This window comes from Sceloporus occidentalis, unplaced genomic scaffold (genome assembly GCF_023333645.1).
Source record: "Sceloporus occidentalis isolate IW3139 unplaced genomic scaffold, rSceOcc1.0.p SCAF_6, whole genome shotgun sequence".
Classification (NCBI taxonomy): Eukaryota; Metazoa; Chordata; class Lepidosauria; order Squamata; family Phrynosomatidae; genus Sceloporus; species Sceloporus occidentalis.
The window spans coordinates 94997182-95018517 of record NW_028316986.1 but is presented as its reverse complement, the minus strand read 5'-3'; the positions used below and the strand labels follow the sequence as shown (position 1 = coordinate 95018517).

The window sequence follows — 21336 nt, the reverse complement described above, 5'->3', positions numbered from 1 at the left end:
GTGAAAGCACTGTTGGGAAAAATCACATATGTATCTAACTAACACAGAACACTATAAGCATACCTAAGGTTTCTAATGCAGACGTTTCTCCTCCATGTTATATATCTCCAGGGGGTAATTGTAAAAAGGCAATAAATTAAAAAAAATCTATTGGAAACGATTAAGACATAGATATGACTTTCACGCATAATAGTAATGTTTTGACTTGGTAAAAATGAATAGAAAAAATGTTTCATTTTAACTTTACACAGAAATACAGATGTATATCATTGTTCTTCTACTTTTCTAATCTAGGGGAAAAATTCAAAAACATCACAATACATCCCTGTAGCAAAAAAAATCCCACAACTCTTAGTTGGAGAACATGCTTTGCATGCATAAGGGTGCAGATTCAGAATTCTAGTATTGTCAATGAATTACAAGCACTGAGTGATGGGAGAGGCCACTGCAAGTAAATAGTTCTCAGCTAGATAAACCAATGGACTAATTTGATATAAGCAGCTTTAGATTTTCACACTGTCTTACTCTAAAGCCATGTTTTTGCATCCAGAAGAAATTGAGAATGAAAGGGGAAGAAATGCAGGAAAAAAAGGCCATTGCATACTCTTATTAGTAACTTCATTTTTGATAATTTGTAGATGCTGATTATAAAAGTATATGTCAGAGTGACAAAGGTAATTACATTTAAAAGTTAAATGTCTGTGTATTTTTAAAATAACAGTAACAACAATAAAGTACTTCACTCTGATGTTGAAACATTATTTTTCCTGAGATACTTATTATTCCAGAAGATGGTGCTGTTGCTTTTTTGTCAGGTTTTTAGAAACAACTAGGAAACATGACCCTCCCCCCAATATAATTTAATACATTTTTGCATTTTAAGTTTTGCATACTTATAACCCAGTGGAAAAATTATGGTGATGTAATGTGATTTTAAATAATATTTTTTAATATTTTCATTGTTGAAAATGAAGGTAATATAATTCATAAAATATTTTCCAGGACAAGCCAGCTAAATGACGTATAACTACAGAAAATTACCTCAGGCAGGTTTGGCTTAAACCTTATGAAAATAGGATGCTATGTAAAGAAGAAATGTTATCTCAGTTACCTCTCTGTATTTGTTCATACTATTGCCTATATACTTTTCACAGTCTTTAGTTAAACAAATTTGATATTACTATAGGGTATTGGTTCCCTGCACTACAATGTCTTAATTTAAAAATAACAATGTTCTCTTTAAGAAACATTTCCTGAAAGGACCTGTGAAAGAATTTCTTTTAGATTACTTGACAACACCAAATGAAAGGAAAACGACAGATCCACAATACTTACCTCTTTTTGACAATTAATATGACAAGCAGGAGGAGGAGAATGAAGACTAAAATTCCAGCACTTATTCCAGCTATTTTCACAACACGATCTGTTTGCTTGGCTGGGTCAGGAATTACCTCTGGTTCTTCTGTTGCTGCTGCTGAGAGAAAGAGAATGAAAAGTTATTTGAATTGTTCCAATTAAAAGAAGATAATCATCCCAGTCCTGAGGAGCATATACTTTCTGAAAGTGGAATCACTCTCTCTCAGCCTGGAATCACCCTCTCTCAGCCTTAGGGGAAAACAATGACAAACCTCCTCTGAAAAAATTCTGCCATGGAAATGCTGTGACAGGTCACTGCAAGTCAAAATCAATTTAAAGGCACACATGGTAACCCCTCCTGCAATCAGTCCTTCACCATTTTCATTCTTTTTTCTCCCCTCCTGTGTGCTCCTCAGCAGAGCAAGCCAGGACTCTCTTTGCTTGCTCCTTTAAAACAACTTTCAAACTTTCTTGAGAACTTCTGGGTGCATCAAAATACTCCAACAACCATCCTCCCAGGCATCAGAAGAAGAGAAAAAAGAGATGGTCACAAGGCTGATTGTACTATACAGTGCACAGACTGAATGAAAGATGGTGATGATTTTTTTAAAAAAAAATACAGCAGCATGTGGCTGCAAAAGGAATGTGCAAAGCCTCGTATTTGTACTCAATCTGAGTACAGTACAGTAGTTGCAGCCACCAAACTCCTCTTTTGACTTTTTAAAATTATACATTACCAGAACCCATTAATTCTATACATGGTCGAAAGAGTGGACCATATGCTGAATGTATGGTAAAGGTAAAGGTTTTCCCTTGATATGAATGTCTAGTTGTAACCAGTTACAGGAGATGATACTCATCTCTGTTATTAAGCAGAAGAGCCAGTGTTGTCTGAAGATGACTCTGAGGTCATGTGGTCAGCATGACTGCACAGAATGCTGTTATCTTCCTTCCCATCGAAGTAGTACCTGTTTATCTACTTGCATTTGCACGCTTTTGAACTGCTAGGTTGGCAGAAGCTGGTACTAGGCACTGGGTACCAATTTAGAATATTGAAAGAGCAGTGCATAGAAAAGCAAGGAGTTGAAAAACAAAGGACGCCTATATACTATTAGATAATACAATGTAATTAATATATCATTAATCACAATCTCTTTCTGAAAGATAGGCTTAGATATGATCTACCATCCAGATAGACAGACATATTTCAGTACGAAATGCATATCTATGTACCATTACCTGGTATGAACAATGAATGTATTAGGTTTTATGCCTGTGTGTTTAATGAAGAATGAACCTAGACACAGGCAGCAATTGAGCACATTACATAGACATGGACAATTTGTAAAAACTGACAAAACGAATAGTAAATTTGTTTACTGTCCAGCCTGCCACCCTGCAGCATATAAAAATATGGATAATATTGTAGAATATATTTCTCATTCACCATGCTAAGTCTAAATGTTAAAATATATATTTACTGGCACAACAGCATTAGAATTCAGTGCCTCACGAGCCATCCCTCCAGCAACAAACTTTTAAAACTGACTAGTTTGCAGATTCCTGAACTTGCTGACCTGCTACAATCAACGAGGGCACTGTGAGTAGTGCCCCAGCATACTAAAGTCTCATCTGAAAAATCATTTTGACATTTTTGATTGAACACACTGTTCGTCTTGTGCATGTCATCCTTCCTTTTCAAAAAGGCTATGTATATCACAGTAACTCAATAGTGAATTTGCTCATTAATATTTTACTAGCTGTCCAATGTAATGCTCATACTTACCATATATACTCGTGTATAAGTTGACCTCATGTTTAAGTCGAGGACAGTTTTTGGGGTGAAAATCATGGATTTTGATATGACATGGATAAGTTGAGGGTCAACCAGTGGGACATGTTACAAAAGATCTAAAGGGGGAAACAAAGCACCACGTCTGTCCCTACATCTTTTTCTCTAGACCTCTCCCAAGGGTCACAGTCTCAGCATGGAAAAGGGGAAACAAACCTTGGCACACACACACACACACACACACACTCTTTTCCCTTTACCAAAAGCATTCCCAAGGCTTATGGCTTGCAAAATGGGGTAGAAATCCCTCTCACTCTCTTCTCTTTACCCAGGATTCCCAAGGCTTATGGCCTGCAAAAGGGGGGGGGGGTTAGAAACCCCTCCTCTCTTCTCTTCACCCAGGATTTGCAAGGCTTATGGCTTGTAAAAGGGGCTCCAAGCCTGGGCATACTGTCTTTCTCTCTTGACTCAGCAGCTGCCTGTTAGCTCTGGCTGCGCAGGAAGGCTGAGGGATAACACACACACAAGCACACACACACACACAAGCACACAGAGGGAGAGTGGGGAGGGAGGGAGAGAGGAGTGTGTGCCGGGGACTCAAATGGGAAGCTATTACAAGATCCCTGGCTACAGAGGAAGGTGGGCACTTTTTGCAGAAATTTATACACAGCATTAACATTGCCTCATATATAAGGCTACCCATGATTTTGGAGTCCATTTTGGGGCATAGATTTCTTGACTTATAGTCGAGTATATATAGTATTTTCCATGTCACTAAATGAATCAAACTTAACCTCTAGGTTAAGATGGACTAGTGCAGGTTCTTTGCATTCTCTTTAAATTTCAGTAATAGATTTCTATGATTTTGGGAAAAGAATTGATCTCGATTTCAGTAAGGCTTTTAACAAGGTTTCCCATGACATTCTTGCAAATAAGCTGGTAAAATGTGGGCTAGACAAAGCAACTGTTACATGGATTAGTAACTGGTTGACTGGCCAAACCCAAAGGGTGCTCAACAATGGCTCCTTTTCATCCTGGAAAGAAGTGACCAGTGGGGTCCCACAGGGGTCTGTCCTGGGCCCAGTGCTATTCAACATCAATGACCTGGATGACAGAATTGGGGGCATACTCATCAAATTTTCAGATGACACCAAATTAGGAGGAGTAGCTAATACCCCAGAGGACAAGCTCAAAATTCAAAATGACCTGAATAAACTAGAAGGCTGGGCCAAAGCTAACAAAATGAAATTTAATACGGAAAAATGTAAGGTACTCTACTTAGAGCAGAAAAATGAAATGCATAGATATAGGATGGGGGACACCTGGCTGAATGAAACTATGTGTGAAAGGGATCTAGGAGTCCTAGTAGACCACAAGATGAACATGAGTCAACAGTGTGATGCGGCAGCTAAAAAGGCCAATGCAATTTTAGGCTGCATCAATAGAATAGAAGTATAGTGTCTAGATCAAGGGAAGTAATAGTGCCACTCTATTCTGCTCTGGTCAGGCCCCACCTGTAATACTGTGTCTAGTTCTGGGCACCACAATTCAAAAAGGTCATTGAGAAATTGGAGCGTGTCCTAAGGAGGGTGACTAAAATGGTGAAGAGTCTTGAAACCATGCCCTATGAGGAACGCCTTAGGGAGCTGAGGATGTTTAGTCTGGAGAAGAGAAGGTTAAGATGTGATATGATAGCCCTGTTTAAATACTTGGAGGGATGTCATATTGTGAAGGAAGCAAGTTTTCTTCAGAGAACAGGACACGGAACAATGGATGCAAACTGCAGGAAAAGAGATTCCACCTCAACATTAGGAGGAATGTCCTGACAGTAAGAGCTGTTCGACAGTGGAACACACTTCCTCGGAGAGTAATGGAGTCTCCTTCTTTGGAGGTCTTTAAACAAGGCTGGATGGCCATCTGTCGGGGATGCTTTAGCTGAGAGTTCCTGCATGGCAAGGAGTTGGGCTGGATGGCTCCTGTGGTCTCTTCCAACTCTTATGATTCTATGAATTTCTCTCTGTCTCATAAGCATCCATTTAAACTCAGATCAGACTAAGATCACAACAGTGAGTGTTATGTGACAATAAGTAATAAGAGAAACGGGGGAGGTGTTGTATCCCTGCAATGGGCAAGTCTGCCATGTACAGAGGGATTTTGAAACCGTATTAAACGGCTATTATTTGTTCATAAATTCTGAGGGAGCTTGACTCCCAAGCATTAATACTGCTGCCTTTAAATGGGTAAAGGAAAAAGATGGCTTTCCTGCTGTGAAACCTATAACAGTTCAGGTCAAAAAGGTCATCAAAATAAAGCTAGCTGGATTAAACAGAAATTATAGTTATAGAATAGTTTGCAGACTGGTTCCAAGTGAGACAGATTATAATAATATCTGTCTAGAAAATGTTAAACGTAAAATGACCAGACTGAAGAATTCAAGCCAGTGGTGATTTGATTAAATTCAAGCCAGTGTCCAAAGGAGGGCGACAAAAATGGTGAAGGGTCTGGAAACCATGCCCTATGAGGAACGACTTAGGGAGCTGGGGATGTTTAGCCTGGAGAAAAGAAGGTTAAGAGGTGATATGATAGCCCTGTTTAAATATTTGAAAGGATGTCATATTGAGGAGGGAGCAAGCTTGTTCTCTGCTGCTCCAGAGAACAGGACCCGGAACAATGGATGCAAGCTACAGGAAAAGAGATTCCACCTGAACATTAGGAGGAACTTCCTGACAGTAAGGGCTGTTCGACAGTGGAATGCACTTCCTCGGAAGGTGATAGAGTCTCCTTCCTTGGAGGTCTTTAAACAGAGGCTGGATGGCCATCTGTCAGGGATGCTTTGATTTGGATTTCCTGCATGGCAGGGGGTTGGACTGGATGGCCCTAGTGGTCTCTTCCAACTCTACGATTCTATGATTCTAAAACGGGAACACAACATATCTCGTATATGGGTGGACTGTACTTCTATTACAGCAAACCTAGGTGAACATATATTTTGAAATGTGAAATTTAAGATCTGAAAATATAAAATGGCAGATTTCAAAATTATATGTCTGGAAGGGCCTAGAGTTTGTTGAAAGTCCAACGGTGGAACCAATACTTCTGCAAGGCACTGTTTGTATCTATTTTCCCCTTCTACCTTTATAATTTAATCACTTGTTTCCACTGTCTATCCCCATAGGTGTCAGAGTATTACCCCTTAATCTATCATCACTCAATGCCACAGAGTTAGCACTGCAAAATTTTGGAGAGTGCTTCCCCTGTTTTCAGGTGTTTTTTCCTATTTAATTATTGTTATGTCCCTACAAACGACAGGGTTACCCTGAGTCTGCAGATACTTCCCTCTTGTGAGTAGGTTGCGGTTTTGCTAGATTTGCACATACATGGGAACACCTGAAGATGTAGTAGAAAGAATGATGATGGTGATCAATGGCATCATTGGGGGGTGGGGGAGTGAGGGTGCAGACTACATCATGTGACACCCAGAAGAGGGGTGACACCCGGTTGGGCTCACAGCACAGGCTGATCCCCTATTCCTCAAATTGCCTTTCAATTGACTAGGAACACATCCATCTTGTCTGGATTAAGTTTCAATTTGTTCCCTCTCATTCAGTCCATTACTTATGACAGGCACTGATCTAGAACCAAAACAGCAACCTTGGCTTGTGGTGGAATGGGTTAATAGAGTTGGGTGTCATTTGCATACTGAGACATTGATCTTCTCCCAGTGGTTGCATGTATATGTTAAATAGCATGGGGGACAGAAGATAGCTGAGCCCTGAAAGCCAATGCCCAGAGAGTATCAATTAGGAGTCCCTAAGCACCACCTTTTGGCTTCACCCCTCCAGGAAGGCGCAAAGGAACCATAAAACAGTGCCCCCAAGTCCCATCCCAGCAAGGTGATTCAGACAGATACCATTTTATTGAAAGCTGCCGAGAGGTCCAGCAGAACTAACAGGGACACACTTCCACTGTCTAGCTCCCAGTGTAGGTCATCCACCAAGGTAACCATAGCCATCTCTTTGTCTCACAACCAGGTCTAAAATCAGATTGAAATATTACAGCAGCAGCAGCAACAACAACAACAACATACTCTCAGTACCAGGTTGCAGATTTCATATTAGGTTCTCTTGACAGCAGGCCAGATGTAGTCCAGAGAGAGCCAATTTCTGGGCCAGTGGTAGAACAATTTGAGATAAAGATGAATATAGGGAATTAGAGGAAGGTAAGAAAGAATGCTAAATTTTACATCTGAAGAATTCAAACAATAAATGTCATACTAAATCAGTTAAAGAGCAAGGGTCATATTACCTGCTGTAAGGCATAATAATCAACTAGAAATACTTATTAGTTTGAAAAAGCTGGAAGAGTTTAGGATGGTGCAAAGAAAAAGGAGAAGATATTGAAGAGTTTGCAAACCCAAGATTGCTTGGAGGAATTCTCAGATATTGTTTAGTCAAAAGAAATAACAGACCAAAGAAGTATCCAGGCAAGAAAGCACTAGGTAAAAATGACAAAGCTTTAAAGTTCCTGGCTAGACTTGTAGTCTGATTGCCATGTAACATGTCAAAGAATAAAGGACAGGACATGCTGTGTATTAAAGAGTGGGGATTTCTACAGAATCAACTAGTGGTGGAACATACAAAAAGAACAAATCTAGTGGTCCAAGAAATCTTTCACAAGCTTTGAGAGAAGCGAAAGAGGCAACTTGATGAATAAAGATAGAAAAACTGATTAGATTAACATAAAGCAGTTGGGAAGTCATCCATTAGCTTCTCCATAGAAGATTGATTTGATGCACAGGAAAGCTGCCAGTTCCACAGGACAGTGGAGAGTTTGGATGTTATAGGTACAAAAATCTAATTTTCAACCTATTTGCTAGAGCTAGTGCGAGGGAAAAATAGCTTGTTCTTGAAGGGAACTAATGAAGTGTGATGAATTATGTGAAGATGAAAGATTAAATTAAGAGGAAAAATAGGAAAATGGGTTAACATGAAGAAAACAAATGGAACTATTACTTCAGTGCTCTGCAAAGCACTTTCATAATGGAAATTTAGTTACTGCATTTCAAAGATCGACTTTATAAATAACTGCAGGAAGATTCCCTTGGAGAACAGTATTAAAAAACAAAACAAAATATCCTGTATTTTTCCCCTGCTCCTGAATTTACATATCATTATTTCAGGTAATCAAGATGAATCATTCTTATTCCAAGGTCTTCAAAACAAGGTGGATGCCTGACATTGTTTGGAGTTCAGTTCTAACTTCTAACAGTACTTGGGGGCCGATGGGGAGGAGAGTAGGATCACTGCAGGCAGTGTCAAATACATCTATTTCACCACCCATCTACAACTCTTATGAATGACTTTCACATCAAGTGGGAAAAGAAAGGAAAAATTAGGTTAGACAAAAGGCATTCTGTTCACCCAGCAGCCGTCTAGTTCACCATAACAGCATTTGCCTACTCATGTTGCGCAGCACAAGGTATACAGAGCTGTATTTTCCTTTGCTACTAGATGGATTATGTATATATCATTAGTGTGATCTATCCATAATTAATAATTCACAAAGCAAGAGAAGAACATTAATTTGGAGCCACATTTTTCTGTTCCACTAGCAATCCCATTACAAAGGAAATGGAAAGTGATTTCAGGATCCTAAGTGCGAAGAAGGGGGACAGGAACTCACATGGCAAAATGAAATCAATTGTTTGGACCCACATTTTTCTGTTTCTGTGATGACAATCCATTGCACAAAAAAAGGAATTCAGAACATGCCTGAAAACCAGAAGGTTGGGAAGGGGAGATCTGCACAGCAAGCCCAAACTCATTCGTCTGAACCCAGACTTTCCAGGAGCTTAAAAGCAAAAGCAAACGTTTCCTATCAAAAAATCATCAGAGTGAATCCCATCCTACCCCCAGGGTTAAACATCTAGCTCTCCAATAAAACTACCAAAAGATTTGACAGGAAAAACAAACAAACATGCCAATTGGCAATTTACAGATTGTAGGTCACCTTGACTCAACAACTGTGTGTTTGTACACATATAGCCCTGGAACTTCTTAAATTCTACCTTTAGGTTTGAAAGAGAAGAGAGGTTAGAAAGTGAAAACAATCCCAAACTTACATTCATACAGTTGGTAGTGAATTCTCCCTTGTAAGAGATTTTGAAACTGAGGTTGGATAGATGTGGATTCCTGCAATGAGGGGTGCTGGACTTGAATCACTTCCATTACTAGAGTTCTCTTATTCTGTGAAGGTCTATACTTATAAATGTGCTTTGGAGAATGTATTTTTTTCAGAACACAAAATCCATTTACTTTAAGTTAAATCTACCACAGGATAAAAGTAATGGAAGCGTAAATTGCACTGGATTAAACTTGTGTCAAAACTACTAATGGCCATGCATGTAAATCCTCTAGATTTACAATGAGGCACTAAAGCAAAAAACAAACAAAACTGAACAAATACAAAATAAAACTAAATAAAAATCTTACAACTAATAAACAGATCAGAATCAGCAGCTATGTGTAAATCAAAAACTTTCATATTCTGGAGCTTGCATTCTGATCACTAGAAGAGTTAATTAATTGCTGACATTCCCCCCTTCTTCCTGTCATGGGTTAGAGAGATTTTTTGTATTTATAAATATAGTTTTGATAAATTTCAATGTCACTTTTTACATCATGGATTAAAGATGAAATGGATGTATGCTATGAGGAGGGGTGGGCTTGAATGAACAGCTTTCTAAACTGAAGCTTGTGGATAAGGATAATATATTGAAGAAATGAGGACGCAGTGGTGTTGTTAAATGACTTCCAGTTGTCCATATGCCCAGTAACATAAATCTAAGAAAAAGCTCTCTTGATTGTAGCACAGAAGGAGAGCACTTGGGGCAATAGCACAGATGCTACAGCTACACTTTCAATTAGAAACTAGATGGGGAAAGAGGGGGCGTAAGAGGAATTGATTGGTAAAATGATTTAAGATACCCAGATATAATGGGATGCGTTGGAGAAGCCAAAATTTGTTATGTTAAAGGTTAGAAGTAGTGAGACTGTGGCTGACAAATCTTTAGTCGTGAGAATGGTTTAGAACTGCATTTGGCTTTCTGAGCCTATTACTATCTTTTTGATTCCCAGGTTTGCAGATTTCTGAGGATTTCAACATGGCATATGGAAAGCATTAAGAGCTTTAAAGATTTATAAATTTGTACCATCACGATAAAAACACACAAAGGGATGAAATAGGCACATGGCTGTGTGTAATCCTCATTCTACTCAAGCATGAATTAAACCGAAGGCCCATTCATAGTCTAATACTATTAAACAAAAATGCCCCCCCAAAATCATTTAAGTTTAAACATACTAGCTTTGTTATCAGAATAGCCCAAAACTTTTTAAAACACATTTATAAACTGTAAATCCAGACTGCCTATATTTTTACATGCACACCTGACTCATCAGTACGTTCATTTGTCTCAGATGCTGCTGCCGAATAACCACAGGAGACCGTGTTGGAGGAAAGGCCACAACTTTATTAAGCCAACCATTGGTAGGGTTGGCACAAAGCATGAGGTCAGGATCTGCGAAATCAAACAACCCCACGTTTGTCTGATTAACCACAACCTGGCACCCACCAGGCATTGGGATGACCTAGGGGCTAATGAACACCGTATGACCACATCTCTGCCATGCGTTCACATATTTGCTAAGCCCCTAGTCACCGGGAGGCACTCTCGCGTTATGGCCCCCGCAATGGCCATACGCCTGCCCTATTCGCCCCCGGGTCCCGACTGACTCCCAAACCAGAGCTCCGTAGCCCTGGTACCACACCGTGCAGATCCTGGCCTATGCTGCCGCCACAAAGGCCGTTCGAAGAACGCCTACCGCCAACCCTGCCAAGAGCGATATAAAAGTTCACCGCAGGGCCAAGTGCGGACGAACAAAACCAGCGAAGGCCTTGATCTCCAAATTCCAATAGTCCTGATATCCTGTACAGGCATACGAGCCTGAGAGACAGCAGTGGCCACACCATTGCAGTAAGAATGACCTCCAAAATTGTCAGCTGGGAGACCCAATCGTAATGCAGTCATTCTTAGCACAGCAACACATGGTACCTGTACAAAGGTAAACCAACCAAATGTACAAACAAAATTGACAACCATAGGCCAAGATTCCCAAAGATTGAATGGCCTAGATTACCCATGCAAATGAGCCACGATAGTGACACAACACCACTGATTGCCCAACTCCCAATTGATCGCACTTGGACCAGCAAGTAAAAGGACATACCATGCTTCAAAAGGCAATGACAGAAGCACAAGTGTCCTCCCAGCAAATCGCTCTTTGACCCAGCTACCAATTCCCCCAACCTGAATGACAATGGGACCACCGCAACTGAGTACAAATTAGTGGCTGAATTACATACACATGCAATTGTATACAATAACTCGATAATATAAGATAACAAAATGGCTGCAAGGCCACAGTACCAAATTCAAACATTATACAATGGCTTATGTATAAATCTTGTGTTAGGCAGAAGCAATTGGAAGCTAAAACACCCTCCATTAGATTGGAACGTAATGACCTGTGAAGGAAATATTGTAATTAAGCAACACAACACAAAATTTAAATCAAACCCATAACTCTATCAGATTTTAAGGCTTGTTTGTTCAGAACAGCCACCACTGTCTGATTATCACACAAAAACAAACTTTTTAGTTAGCGAATTTCGGAACACCAAATTCCTTGTTACGCCAAAGGGGAAGCGGCTCCCAAATTGTCATATCCCTCAGGATATTTGTAGCATGCAATCTTAAGGCCATATCAGAGCACACCAATGGCCTTGAAAATATACACAACCCAATGCTCCCAGCTGCATCAGAGTGGACCTGCAACTTATCACCCAAGCATCAGGACCTTTGCCAAGTGGCATTCCCATCAAAACCTTTTAGGAATTGAACCAAATCAGCAGGTCATACATATAGCTCTGGAATTCCTTGTTACGCCAAAGGGGAAGCGGCTCCCAAATTGTCCTATATAGGCCTAAGCCCCGCCCTCAGTACCACCTGACCAGGAGACTCCTCCTCCAGGGCAGGTGAACCAATCATCTGCCCTGGAGGACTGGAACTCCCGATCACCGAGCCCAGCTCCCAGAGCGTCGCGGGGCGGAAGGGCCTCCCTTTCGCCCCGCGCACCAATAGGGAGCTGGGGCAAGCCCCAGAGCACTCTGGGGCTTGTAGTCGTTCGCTGCATCTAGCGGCAAAGCGGTCAGCCCGCCGAGTCGGGCAACCGCTTTTTTCACACATGTTTTTCATCTATTTTCTAAATATAAAACTCTCTATTGTCTTTCTCACACCCTATGTATCTACAATTTGTCAACAGAAAAATCATAGAATTGTTATCCATGTGGGTCTTCAATCATCTCAGTGAAGAAAGTAAACTAATGGCAAGCAGGGAAAATTCCACCCATTTTATTTGCGATATTTTTCATATAAAGTGTGATGAAGAAGGGAGTGATATAAACCCATAGCAGATGAGTGATCATGTTGTAGTGTTTTGAACACTGGATTATGACCCTGGGGACCAGGATTTGAATTCCTGCTTGGCCATGGAAAGTCATGGAGACCTTGGACAAATCACACACTCTCAGCTTCAAAGGAAGGCAAAGGCAAATCTACTCTAAACAAATCTTGCCAACCCTGTGACAGGTTTGTCTTAGAGTTGCCATACGCCATAAATGACTTGAAGACAAAGAACAAACATCAGCATCAATTAATGCACTCACTGCAATGTTCCCAATACTGTGAATTTTTTATGCACAGCTTTCAGAATTACTCCGGTATTTAACTAGTTAAATACAAAATGGAATACATACTGGAACTGAAACTTGTTATTTGTTTATTTTTAGTAAACAACTCCCGCTAGGAAGCCAAAAACAAATTCAGTTTCAAGTAGATTCTGTTTGAATAAAAACAAATCCACAAAGAATGTAATACTGCTGGGAAATACACTAGAAGGCATGTCACAACATACATAAAAGTATGTATTAATATTTTATATATCCTGTGGGAAAACAGACACTAGCCTTCAAAGCTGTTTAACTGCACTGAAAATAAATTGAGAATTGTGCATATCACAACCTAATTTCTAATAGAATTCTTTACCAGGTATTCCCATTGCTGTGAAGATCTTTTTATTCAATTTATTGGGAAGTATGCGTCTATATAGCCGGTGAGCAGGTAAGAAATAATATGTAATTTCAGGATTAGTGCTAAATTTACTTGCTGAGAAATCCAAGGGATAAACTGTTAGTTATTTATACTGTCAGGTTTGCACAAAGTACAGAAGGTGGTGAGGAGAAGGTTTTCATTTTGGGCAGGGTACACTTTTGTGCTATTTGAACTTGCTTTCCCATGGCTCTCACTGGAAACAATGTAATGTCTATCATTTTTTCAAGCAGTAGTTCCTTCTCTTTGCAAAGGCATGAGAAGGGGATAGGAAGATCAAAGCCTCCTACTACTTTCCCCCTTTCCCCCTTTTTTTGCTGTTAGGATACATGGAGAAGACCTTCCTGGAAGTCCTTCTTTGGATTATGGAGCCTACTCCAGTGTAGACCTCCTTCTTTTTGGGTGAAGAAGGTGCACATCCCTAGTTATCCTTCACAATTGTGTACATCTTCTACATCCAGTGCCCCCTCTAGACTACTTCTCAGATACTCTAGCCTTTCAATCCTGGATATATTTTGATACATAAGGAATTTAAAACAACAGTTGACAGGAGCCCTTTAATACTAACTACACAGCTGTAGTGTTATGACTCCACTTTAACTGCCATGGCAACATCCTATGGCATTCTGGGATTTGTAATTTAGGGAGAGGCATTGAGAATTCTCAGCTAGAGAGTGCCGGTGTCTCAATGAATTAGAAACCGCAAGACTCCAAGATGCAGGAATGCCAATTAAAATGGAATCTATAATTGTGTAGCATCAAAGAGCCCCAGTTGTTGTTGATAATTTCATTTTCTTATTGCCCACCTTCCTCCCAATACAGAGACTGAAGGAGGCAATGGTTTGAAGTTATAGTAAATGGGGCCGGGAGAGACTCAACTGTGGATATAAAACAGATCAGGTTTCCGAGAACATTAGTCTTTTTTATGGCACAGTGCAATTGAAGATAATGATGTATGTGACAACTTCCCCACCACTACTGCTTAGCATGTGACACAAAAACCTCAATCATGCAGACCTCCCATATTCCATGGGGATCTCATAGAAAGCAGCACCTGGCTTATCAGTAAGCACCTAAAACTAAAATGGGTTTTGTCCAACCCAAATGCACATCCCTAGTTATCCTTCACAATTGTGTACTTAATTAGCTGCCTCTACAAATTATTTTGAAACTAACATTTCCTTGAACACTATTTCATTCAATCAGAATGCAACTTACCTTATGAAAAAGTTCTAACTGCGTCTGTGTTTATATCTAAACATGCTACACAATTAGAGTTACATGGAAACATTAAGTGCCTCAAGTTTGGCTTGTAAATTGTATTACAGAAGAGAGTGTCTCATATGGCTGAGGAAAGCTGCCAAAATAGCCAGCAAAATGGTTTTGGGCCCTTGGTCAGTATTGTTTGTGCTTATGAGATGCGCTTATCAGAAATAATTTGATTTCAAATTTCTCACTCTGGGCTATGCTCCAAGCCTCAAAGGTATTAAGTAATTTAAATATGCCATAGGTCTTCATAGAATGGGGCCTTGCATTGCCAAGAGCAGCATGCTATCAACAAATGGGCCACAGCCTGTTGTGCTACCATTTCTCAAATTAAATACATGCCAGGTGCTCCTCCAGATTCAGTGGCAACACACCACAAAGTTAACCACACAAAGAAATAAAAGCTTGTTGATATATCTCACTACTAACTATACAATTATATTTCACAGTAAATTAATATATTGAAATATATTCAGCCAATATATAGGACAATATTGTTGTAGATAGATGTCTTTACACCTATCCCATTACCAACTTCAGTTCAATCTGTGTACTTTTTAAAATCTCATCCAAAAACCTTATATATGTTGTATCAGGCCAACAATACTAACTTGCTACTCGGGACTGTTGTAAGGATTATAGACATATTCACTCAGACAAAGGAGATCGATTTGAAGTTTAAAATTATTAAATTTTCATCCCTCCCTTCTGGGCAAAGAGTGAGTAGGATATTCAACCTGTGTTCTAATAAGCTTAACTAACTTCCCTTTGGGTATCTACATGGGTGTAGAATTTTTCATATTGTCTTTAAGAACTAGTCACACAATCAGTTCTAACAATAAAAAAACCGTTTACTGTCCAAGTACATATACTTGCTTAGAATAAGATCATTGGCTGGAGATGGAATGTGATATTGTGGTTAAGTGCTGGACAGCGATTTGAGAGATGCAGCTTTATCTCCCCACTGAACCATGAAACTCACTGAATGACCTTGGGCCACTCTCATCCTGACCTGCTTCATGGGATTAAGGCTGTACCTCACAAGACAAAGGATGCTGTGACAATAAGGGGGATGGGGTACAAGGCCAGGGGCTTCTAATAAATAATAATAAAAAATTTATTTATATACCGCCCTTCTTAGAATCAGGGCGGTGTACAGCAAATATACAACTATACAGTGATAGAACTATACAAAATTGGTTAAAAACAATTCAATAGAAACAATAAAATACAATACATGCCGGCAAAACAGTGCTGACCAAAAAGGGGTTGGGGGAGGAAAGTATTCTGGGGCAGAGGTCAGGGGTAAGCCTGCTCAAATAAGTAGGTTTTTAACCCCTTCTTAAATTGGGCTAGGGAGGTGGCTGAGCGGAGCTCGAAGGGCAGCGAGTTCCAGAGGTTGGGGGCCGAGATGGAGAAGGCCCTCCTAGAAGTGGAAATATATTTCCCCTCTGGGACTCTTAACAATTGCTGCCCTGATGATCTGAGTGTGCGGGACGGATTGTACGGAGAGAGGCGGTCCTCCAGATACCCTGGGCCCAAGCCATTTAGGGCTTTATAGGTAATAACCAACACCTTGTATTGCGCCCGGAAGCGAATAGGCAGCCAATGTAGGTCTTTAAGGACTGGTGTTATATGACTGGTCCTGGCAGTGCCAGTGAGCAGTCGGGCTGCCATATTCTGCACAAGTTGCAGCTTCCGGGTGTGGTACAAGGGTTGCCCCATGTAGAGCGCATTGCAGAAATCCAAACGAGAGGTTACCAGGGCATGTACAACAGTTTCAAGGTCCCTCCGGTCAAGGTAGGGTCGCAGCTGGCGTATCAGCCGAAGCTGATAACAGGTGCTCCTGACCGTCGCATCCACCTGAGATGTAAGGTGGACCGACGAGTCCAGGAGCACCCCCAGACTGCGTACAGAGTCCTTCACGGAGAGCGTGATTCCGTTCAGGACGGGTGGAACCACCGCCGACCCTGAACCGGGAGAACCTATCACGAGTACTTCCGTCTTCTCTGGATTCAGGCTGAGTCTGTTTTCCCTCATCCATCCCATTACCGACTCCAGACAGGCCACAAGAGGAGAGACGCCAACCCCGGTCACTGCATCAGTCGGAGACATAGAGAAAACTATTTGGGTGTCATCAGCGTACTGATAACACCGTGCCCCATGTCTCCGGATGATCTCTCCCAGCGGTTTCATGTAAATGTTAAAAAGCATGGGAGACAGAATGGCTCCTTGAGGGACCCCAGATGTAAGGGCCCTCTTATCGGAGCACACGTCTCCCAGCTGCACCATCTGGAACCTCCCGGAGAGGTAGGAACGGAACCACTGGCGCGCAGTGCCCCCGATTCCCACCTCCGCCAGGCGCTCCAGAAGGATACCATGGTCTATGGTATCGAAAGCCGCTGAGATGTCTAAGAGCACTAACAGGGATGCGCTACCCCTGTCCATGCCTAGCATTCAGATGTGTTTTTAAAGTAACTAAAAGTAATAGTTTTAGTCACTACTGACAGGAAAGTAAATAGTTATTTTTTCAATTGCAACTTTAACACTATCTTGGGTGTGTATGGGAACTACAACTAATTACTTTTAAAACTAATTTTCCAGAGCTCATATTGCTTCCTTAAAGCACTGGCTCCATTTTACATGCACACAATCCATTTTCTAATTAATGATGAACAAGGGAAGAACTGCTAGATTAGAATCAAGGCCGCCAGCCAGCAGGACATGAGTATAAATGCTCATCATAAGAACTGGAGTCCAAGCATTCCTAAGCAGGTAAAATGAGCTTTTATTACTTTCCTGAAAATGATGTTTCATGCCATGGCTCCATAAAACAATTCTGAGAAAATAAACCCAGGAGGTTGTACCATGTCACATTTTAAAAACACCAAACAGAGAGACCAGACATTTAACTGGCACATTACCTTACTGACTCTAAAGTCAAATTCCTGACAACAGAAATGACACATTTAATTAGCTCCATGACAAGATCTAAACTCCTGTAGTTTGGAGAGGGAAAACCTCTTACCTTTGGTAGCAATTCGAACACACTGGGTTTTGGTCTCCTGTTAAGAGAAAATTGGGAGAAAATGCAATTAGCTCAATATCTCAATTTTCCAGCCTCATTAGTAACATCAGTAGTGTGCATCAGCTTGAGGAATACTTGCAAAATTCTGCAAAAATTAGCCCAATTCATCATATATATCTTACAGCTACCCTGGAAGGAAGAATACTTTTAGAGAAAGCAAACTTCAGAGATGTTTCAGACTGTGCTATGAGATCAAGAAGTGATGAGCAATACTAGCCAATGGACTGCATATAAACAGGCACCTAGTTTAACTTTGCCTATACCACCATTACTTTGGTGCGCGCTATTCATAGTATGCCAGTATTACAGTATAGAACAAAGGAGAAAGAAATACACATTTTAGCTATTTGAAATGTAGCTGTCAGAAGTAAGATGCAAGAAAGAACCACAAGTTGGTATGACTTTGAAAATATCAAAATACAGTGAGACTGCGCCATATGCTGGCTCATTAGACAGCCTTCAGCTTACGCGGAAGTCGCTGGGAGGTTGGGAGAATGGCATGTGCGTCCGTGGTGCATGTGCATGGCCGCACAGCATGCACAAGCCCCATTATATCTAATGGGCTCGAGCATATGCACTTTTTGCCTTGCGGTGTGTGTGTGTGTGTGTGTGTGTGTGTCCGGAACCGATTCCCCTGCGTAAGGAAAGGGCTGACTGTATAGCAAAATAGAGAATGCATGGACAACTGTGCTGGGGGTATGTTGCAATCTTTACCTTTTCTCCTCGATGGACTGTGGTGGTTCTTGTTGAATTTTATTTTTGGTCAGAGGACATTTTTTTTTTCCATTTTAGGAGGCTTTTTGTGTGGCATGGGTGATTTTGTTCACCCACAAAAAAATGGCAGTGCCCAAGTGTTTTGGGGGGATCGAAAAAACAAAACAAAAGAGTTGCAGTTTATCTGTACCCCAGAGGTGACTTATTGTCTACACCTGCTTTATAGGAAGAATGATGATTGTGATATCAGTTATCAGCTCTACTATGTCAAGCCAAATGTTCTGAGCAATTTTGCATTCCCACCAGAAAGAAAGCTCCCCTATGCCTACACCCACTCCTGCAATAACTGGCCTTTAATCCAGTTTTAAACTTAAAATAGGGTTGCATGTCATCTGGATAAGAAGTTGTAAAACAATTCTTTTATAACAGTACATAGGTCTCCCAGATTCTGTGCCTTCTATCTCCAGTGATGTTTACAGATCTGTGTCCCAATTATCTGTAAAGGTTAATGTGACATTATACTTCTCCTCTAGTGAAATGAAACACTGATTCTACAGTCATTTATTTAAACAAACACACATTAGCTTCTCCCAACAGGAAAATCTTCCAGCTCCACAGCTGCTCTAGCATACGGTTTCACAAGCTATGACATTCTCCCCAACTTGCTACAATGAACAACTAATTCTTATAATTATAGAGATTAGGCAAGACTTCGTTCTAGAGACTCAATAGCAAAGTCATTGATAGCTGTGATCGCTGCATTACTAAGTGCAGCAGAAATCCAAATGGCAGGGTAGAAATCTCTTTGGTTTCTTTTTTGAGAGTAGATTAAAATTCCTACAGTCTATCAATCTCTTAGCAACCTTCTCTAAATTTCTCCTTTCCCCCTCATGTTGTCCCAAACATCTACTATTGGGACAAAATAAGCCTGAGATTTCATATAAGACCATACTTAATTTTCCAACTGAAGTTTTAAATATCTCAACAACTGTTCTGAATGCTGTTTTTCCCTTTATTATCTCATATTTCAGTTTCTAAGAAAAAAAATGATTCAGTGGCAGCCGCATGGGGTTTATCGAGTCATGTAGCTTTTCACACCTAGAGCCGCCTGCAGTATTTAACTTCCTGTTGCTTTGTTCTCTATCAATATGCATACAGAAATAGAAGCAGTACTCAACGGTGTCAAAATATCAAACAGCGAGGAAATAGCAATGGCAAACTACAGCCATACCCTTAGTACCAGCCCAGCAGTCAAGCAATTTTGAACTTGTGTACTGAGGCTTTTCACAAACATACCATGAGTATGGGAGTTACTTTACAATAAGTGGCTTTTTAAAACAATTTTTTTATTTGATGTTTGGTGTGCAAGGCTGAAAAGTTGGTAATGTTTTATTAGCCTGCTGAGCAACCGGGATTTTGTTTATCCTGAAGCAATTTAATCTTCTGAACTGTATGGGCACTGAGAACAGTAGGTAGGATGAAGATTATTTTCCTGGAAATGTAGAATCATAACATGGCTAAAATTATTGTACTGAAACTACTGTTCAAAGACTTATTACATTTCTAAAAGCAATATTAGCTCTGAGAAAACTGGTGTGGAATATGAATGGCACAGTACCATCTTGCCTGAAAAAGGAAGACAGGTTACCAGAACAGCTCATATAGTCCCCCCAACTCCTAGCAATTTAGGCCGAAGTCCATAACACTGTTATGTTTAGAAAGGGTGAGCTGGACGGCTTCTGGTTGTGGATTTAGATCAGGATTGGATTAGTTTGGCAGGACTTGGGTCAGTGTTCTGCCCCTTTGAGACCCAGGGAGCTGCAGGGATTTCCAAAAATATAAAAGAAAAAGTAGAAAAAAGATGACCAGACTTCTACTTCCAGCTTGCAGAAAAAACACAATGTTTTTATTTATTTATTTATATCCTGCTCTTCACCCACAAGGGCTCTCAGAGCGGCTTATATATTTTTTAATTAGACAGCTCCCTGCCCTCAGGCTCAGAAACTTTAAAAAAATGTTTTTTCAAGAAGGAGAGCCACAGCTTGCTTTGAGGGGCTTTCAGGGAAGGACATTCAAGTTTTTTGGGCAGAAAAAGAGAGTTTGGAGCATCAAAGGATGAACAAAGAGCCTTGGGAAACCCATATGCTGTTTTTTGATTTGTAAAATATTCTTATCACTGTATTTTTTTTTTTATTATCTTAAAGATAATTTATCTTTTGGAGGAAAGGAAAGATAAAAAACATTGAAAACTATTTTTCATCTTCCCCAGTCCTTTCTTTACAGGCTTCTAAATGATTCTGATGAAGACAAGGGTTAGGCAGCTCTCTGCAGAACAACCATCAGTACTGTATCCAGCCTTCCCTCGCAACCTGGTCATACCAAGGTCCAGGGTCCAAAACACACTGCAGAAATAATCCAGTTTGAGATGGATTTAAGTACCCTGTCTCATTGTTAAGGAATCTAAATGGCAAAAATGGTGAAGTCTGGAAACCATGCCCTATGAGGAATGATTTAGGGAGCTGGGGATGTTTAGCCTGGAGAAGAGAAGGTTAAGAGGTGATATGATAGCCCTGTTTAAATATTTGAAGGGATGTCATATTGAGGAGGGAGCAAGCTTGTTTTCTGCTGTTCCAGAGAACAGGACCCAGAACAATGGATGTAAGCTACAGGAAAAGAGATTCCACCTCAACATTTGGGGGAACTTTCTGACATTAAGGACTGTTCGACAGTGGAGCACACGTGTGGTGGAGTCTCCCTCCTTGGAAGTCTTTAAACAGAGGCTGGATGGCCAACTGTCAGGTATGCTTTGATTGAGAGTTCCTGCATGGCAGGAGATTGGACTGGATGGCTCTTGTGGTCATTTCCAACTTTATAATGTTATGATTCTATGAA

General features: G+C 40.5%; 1 protein-coding gene across 7 annotated transcripts in view; it reads right to left on the bottom strand.

Moving 5' to 3' along the window:
* PTPRK (protein tyrosine phosphatase receptor type K) overlaps positions 1–21336 on the bottom strand; it is a 468792-nt gene that overhangs the window by 69215 nt on the left and 378241 nt on the right. For 6 of the 7 annotated variants that reach the window (XM_089530406.1, XM_089530407.1, XM_089530409.1 and 3 more), the window contains exons 13-14: positions 17671–17707; positions 1336–1474 (exon numbers count right to left, since the gene is read on the bottom strand). In XM_089530406.1, coding sequence (XP_089386532.1) covers positions 1336–1474; positions 17671–17707 — 176 coding nt within the window. The remainder of the gene's footprint in view (positions 1–1335; positions 1475–17670; positions 17708–21336) is intronic. The other variant, XM_089530413.1, reaches the window with a different exon arrangement.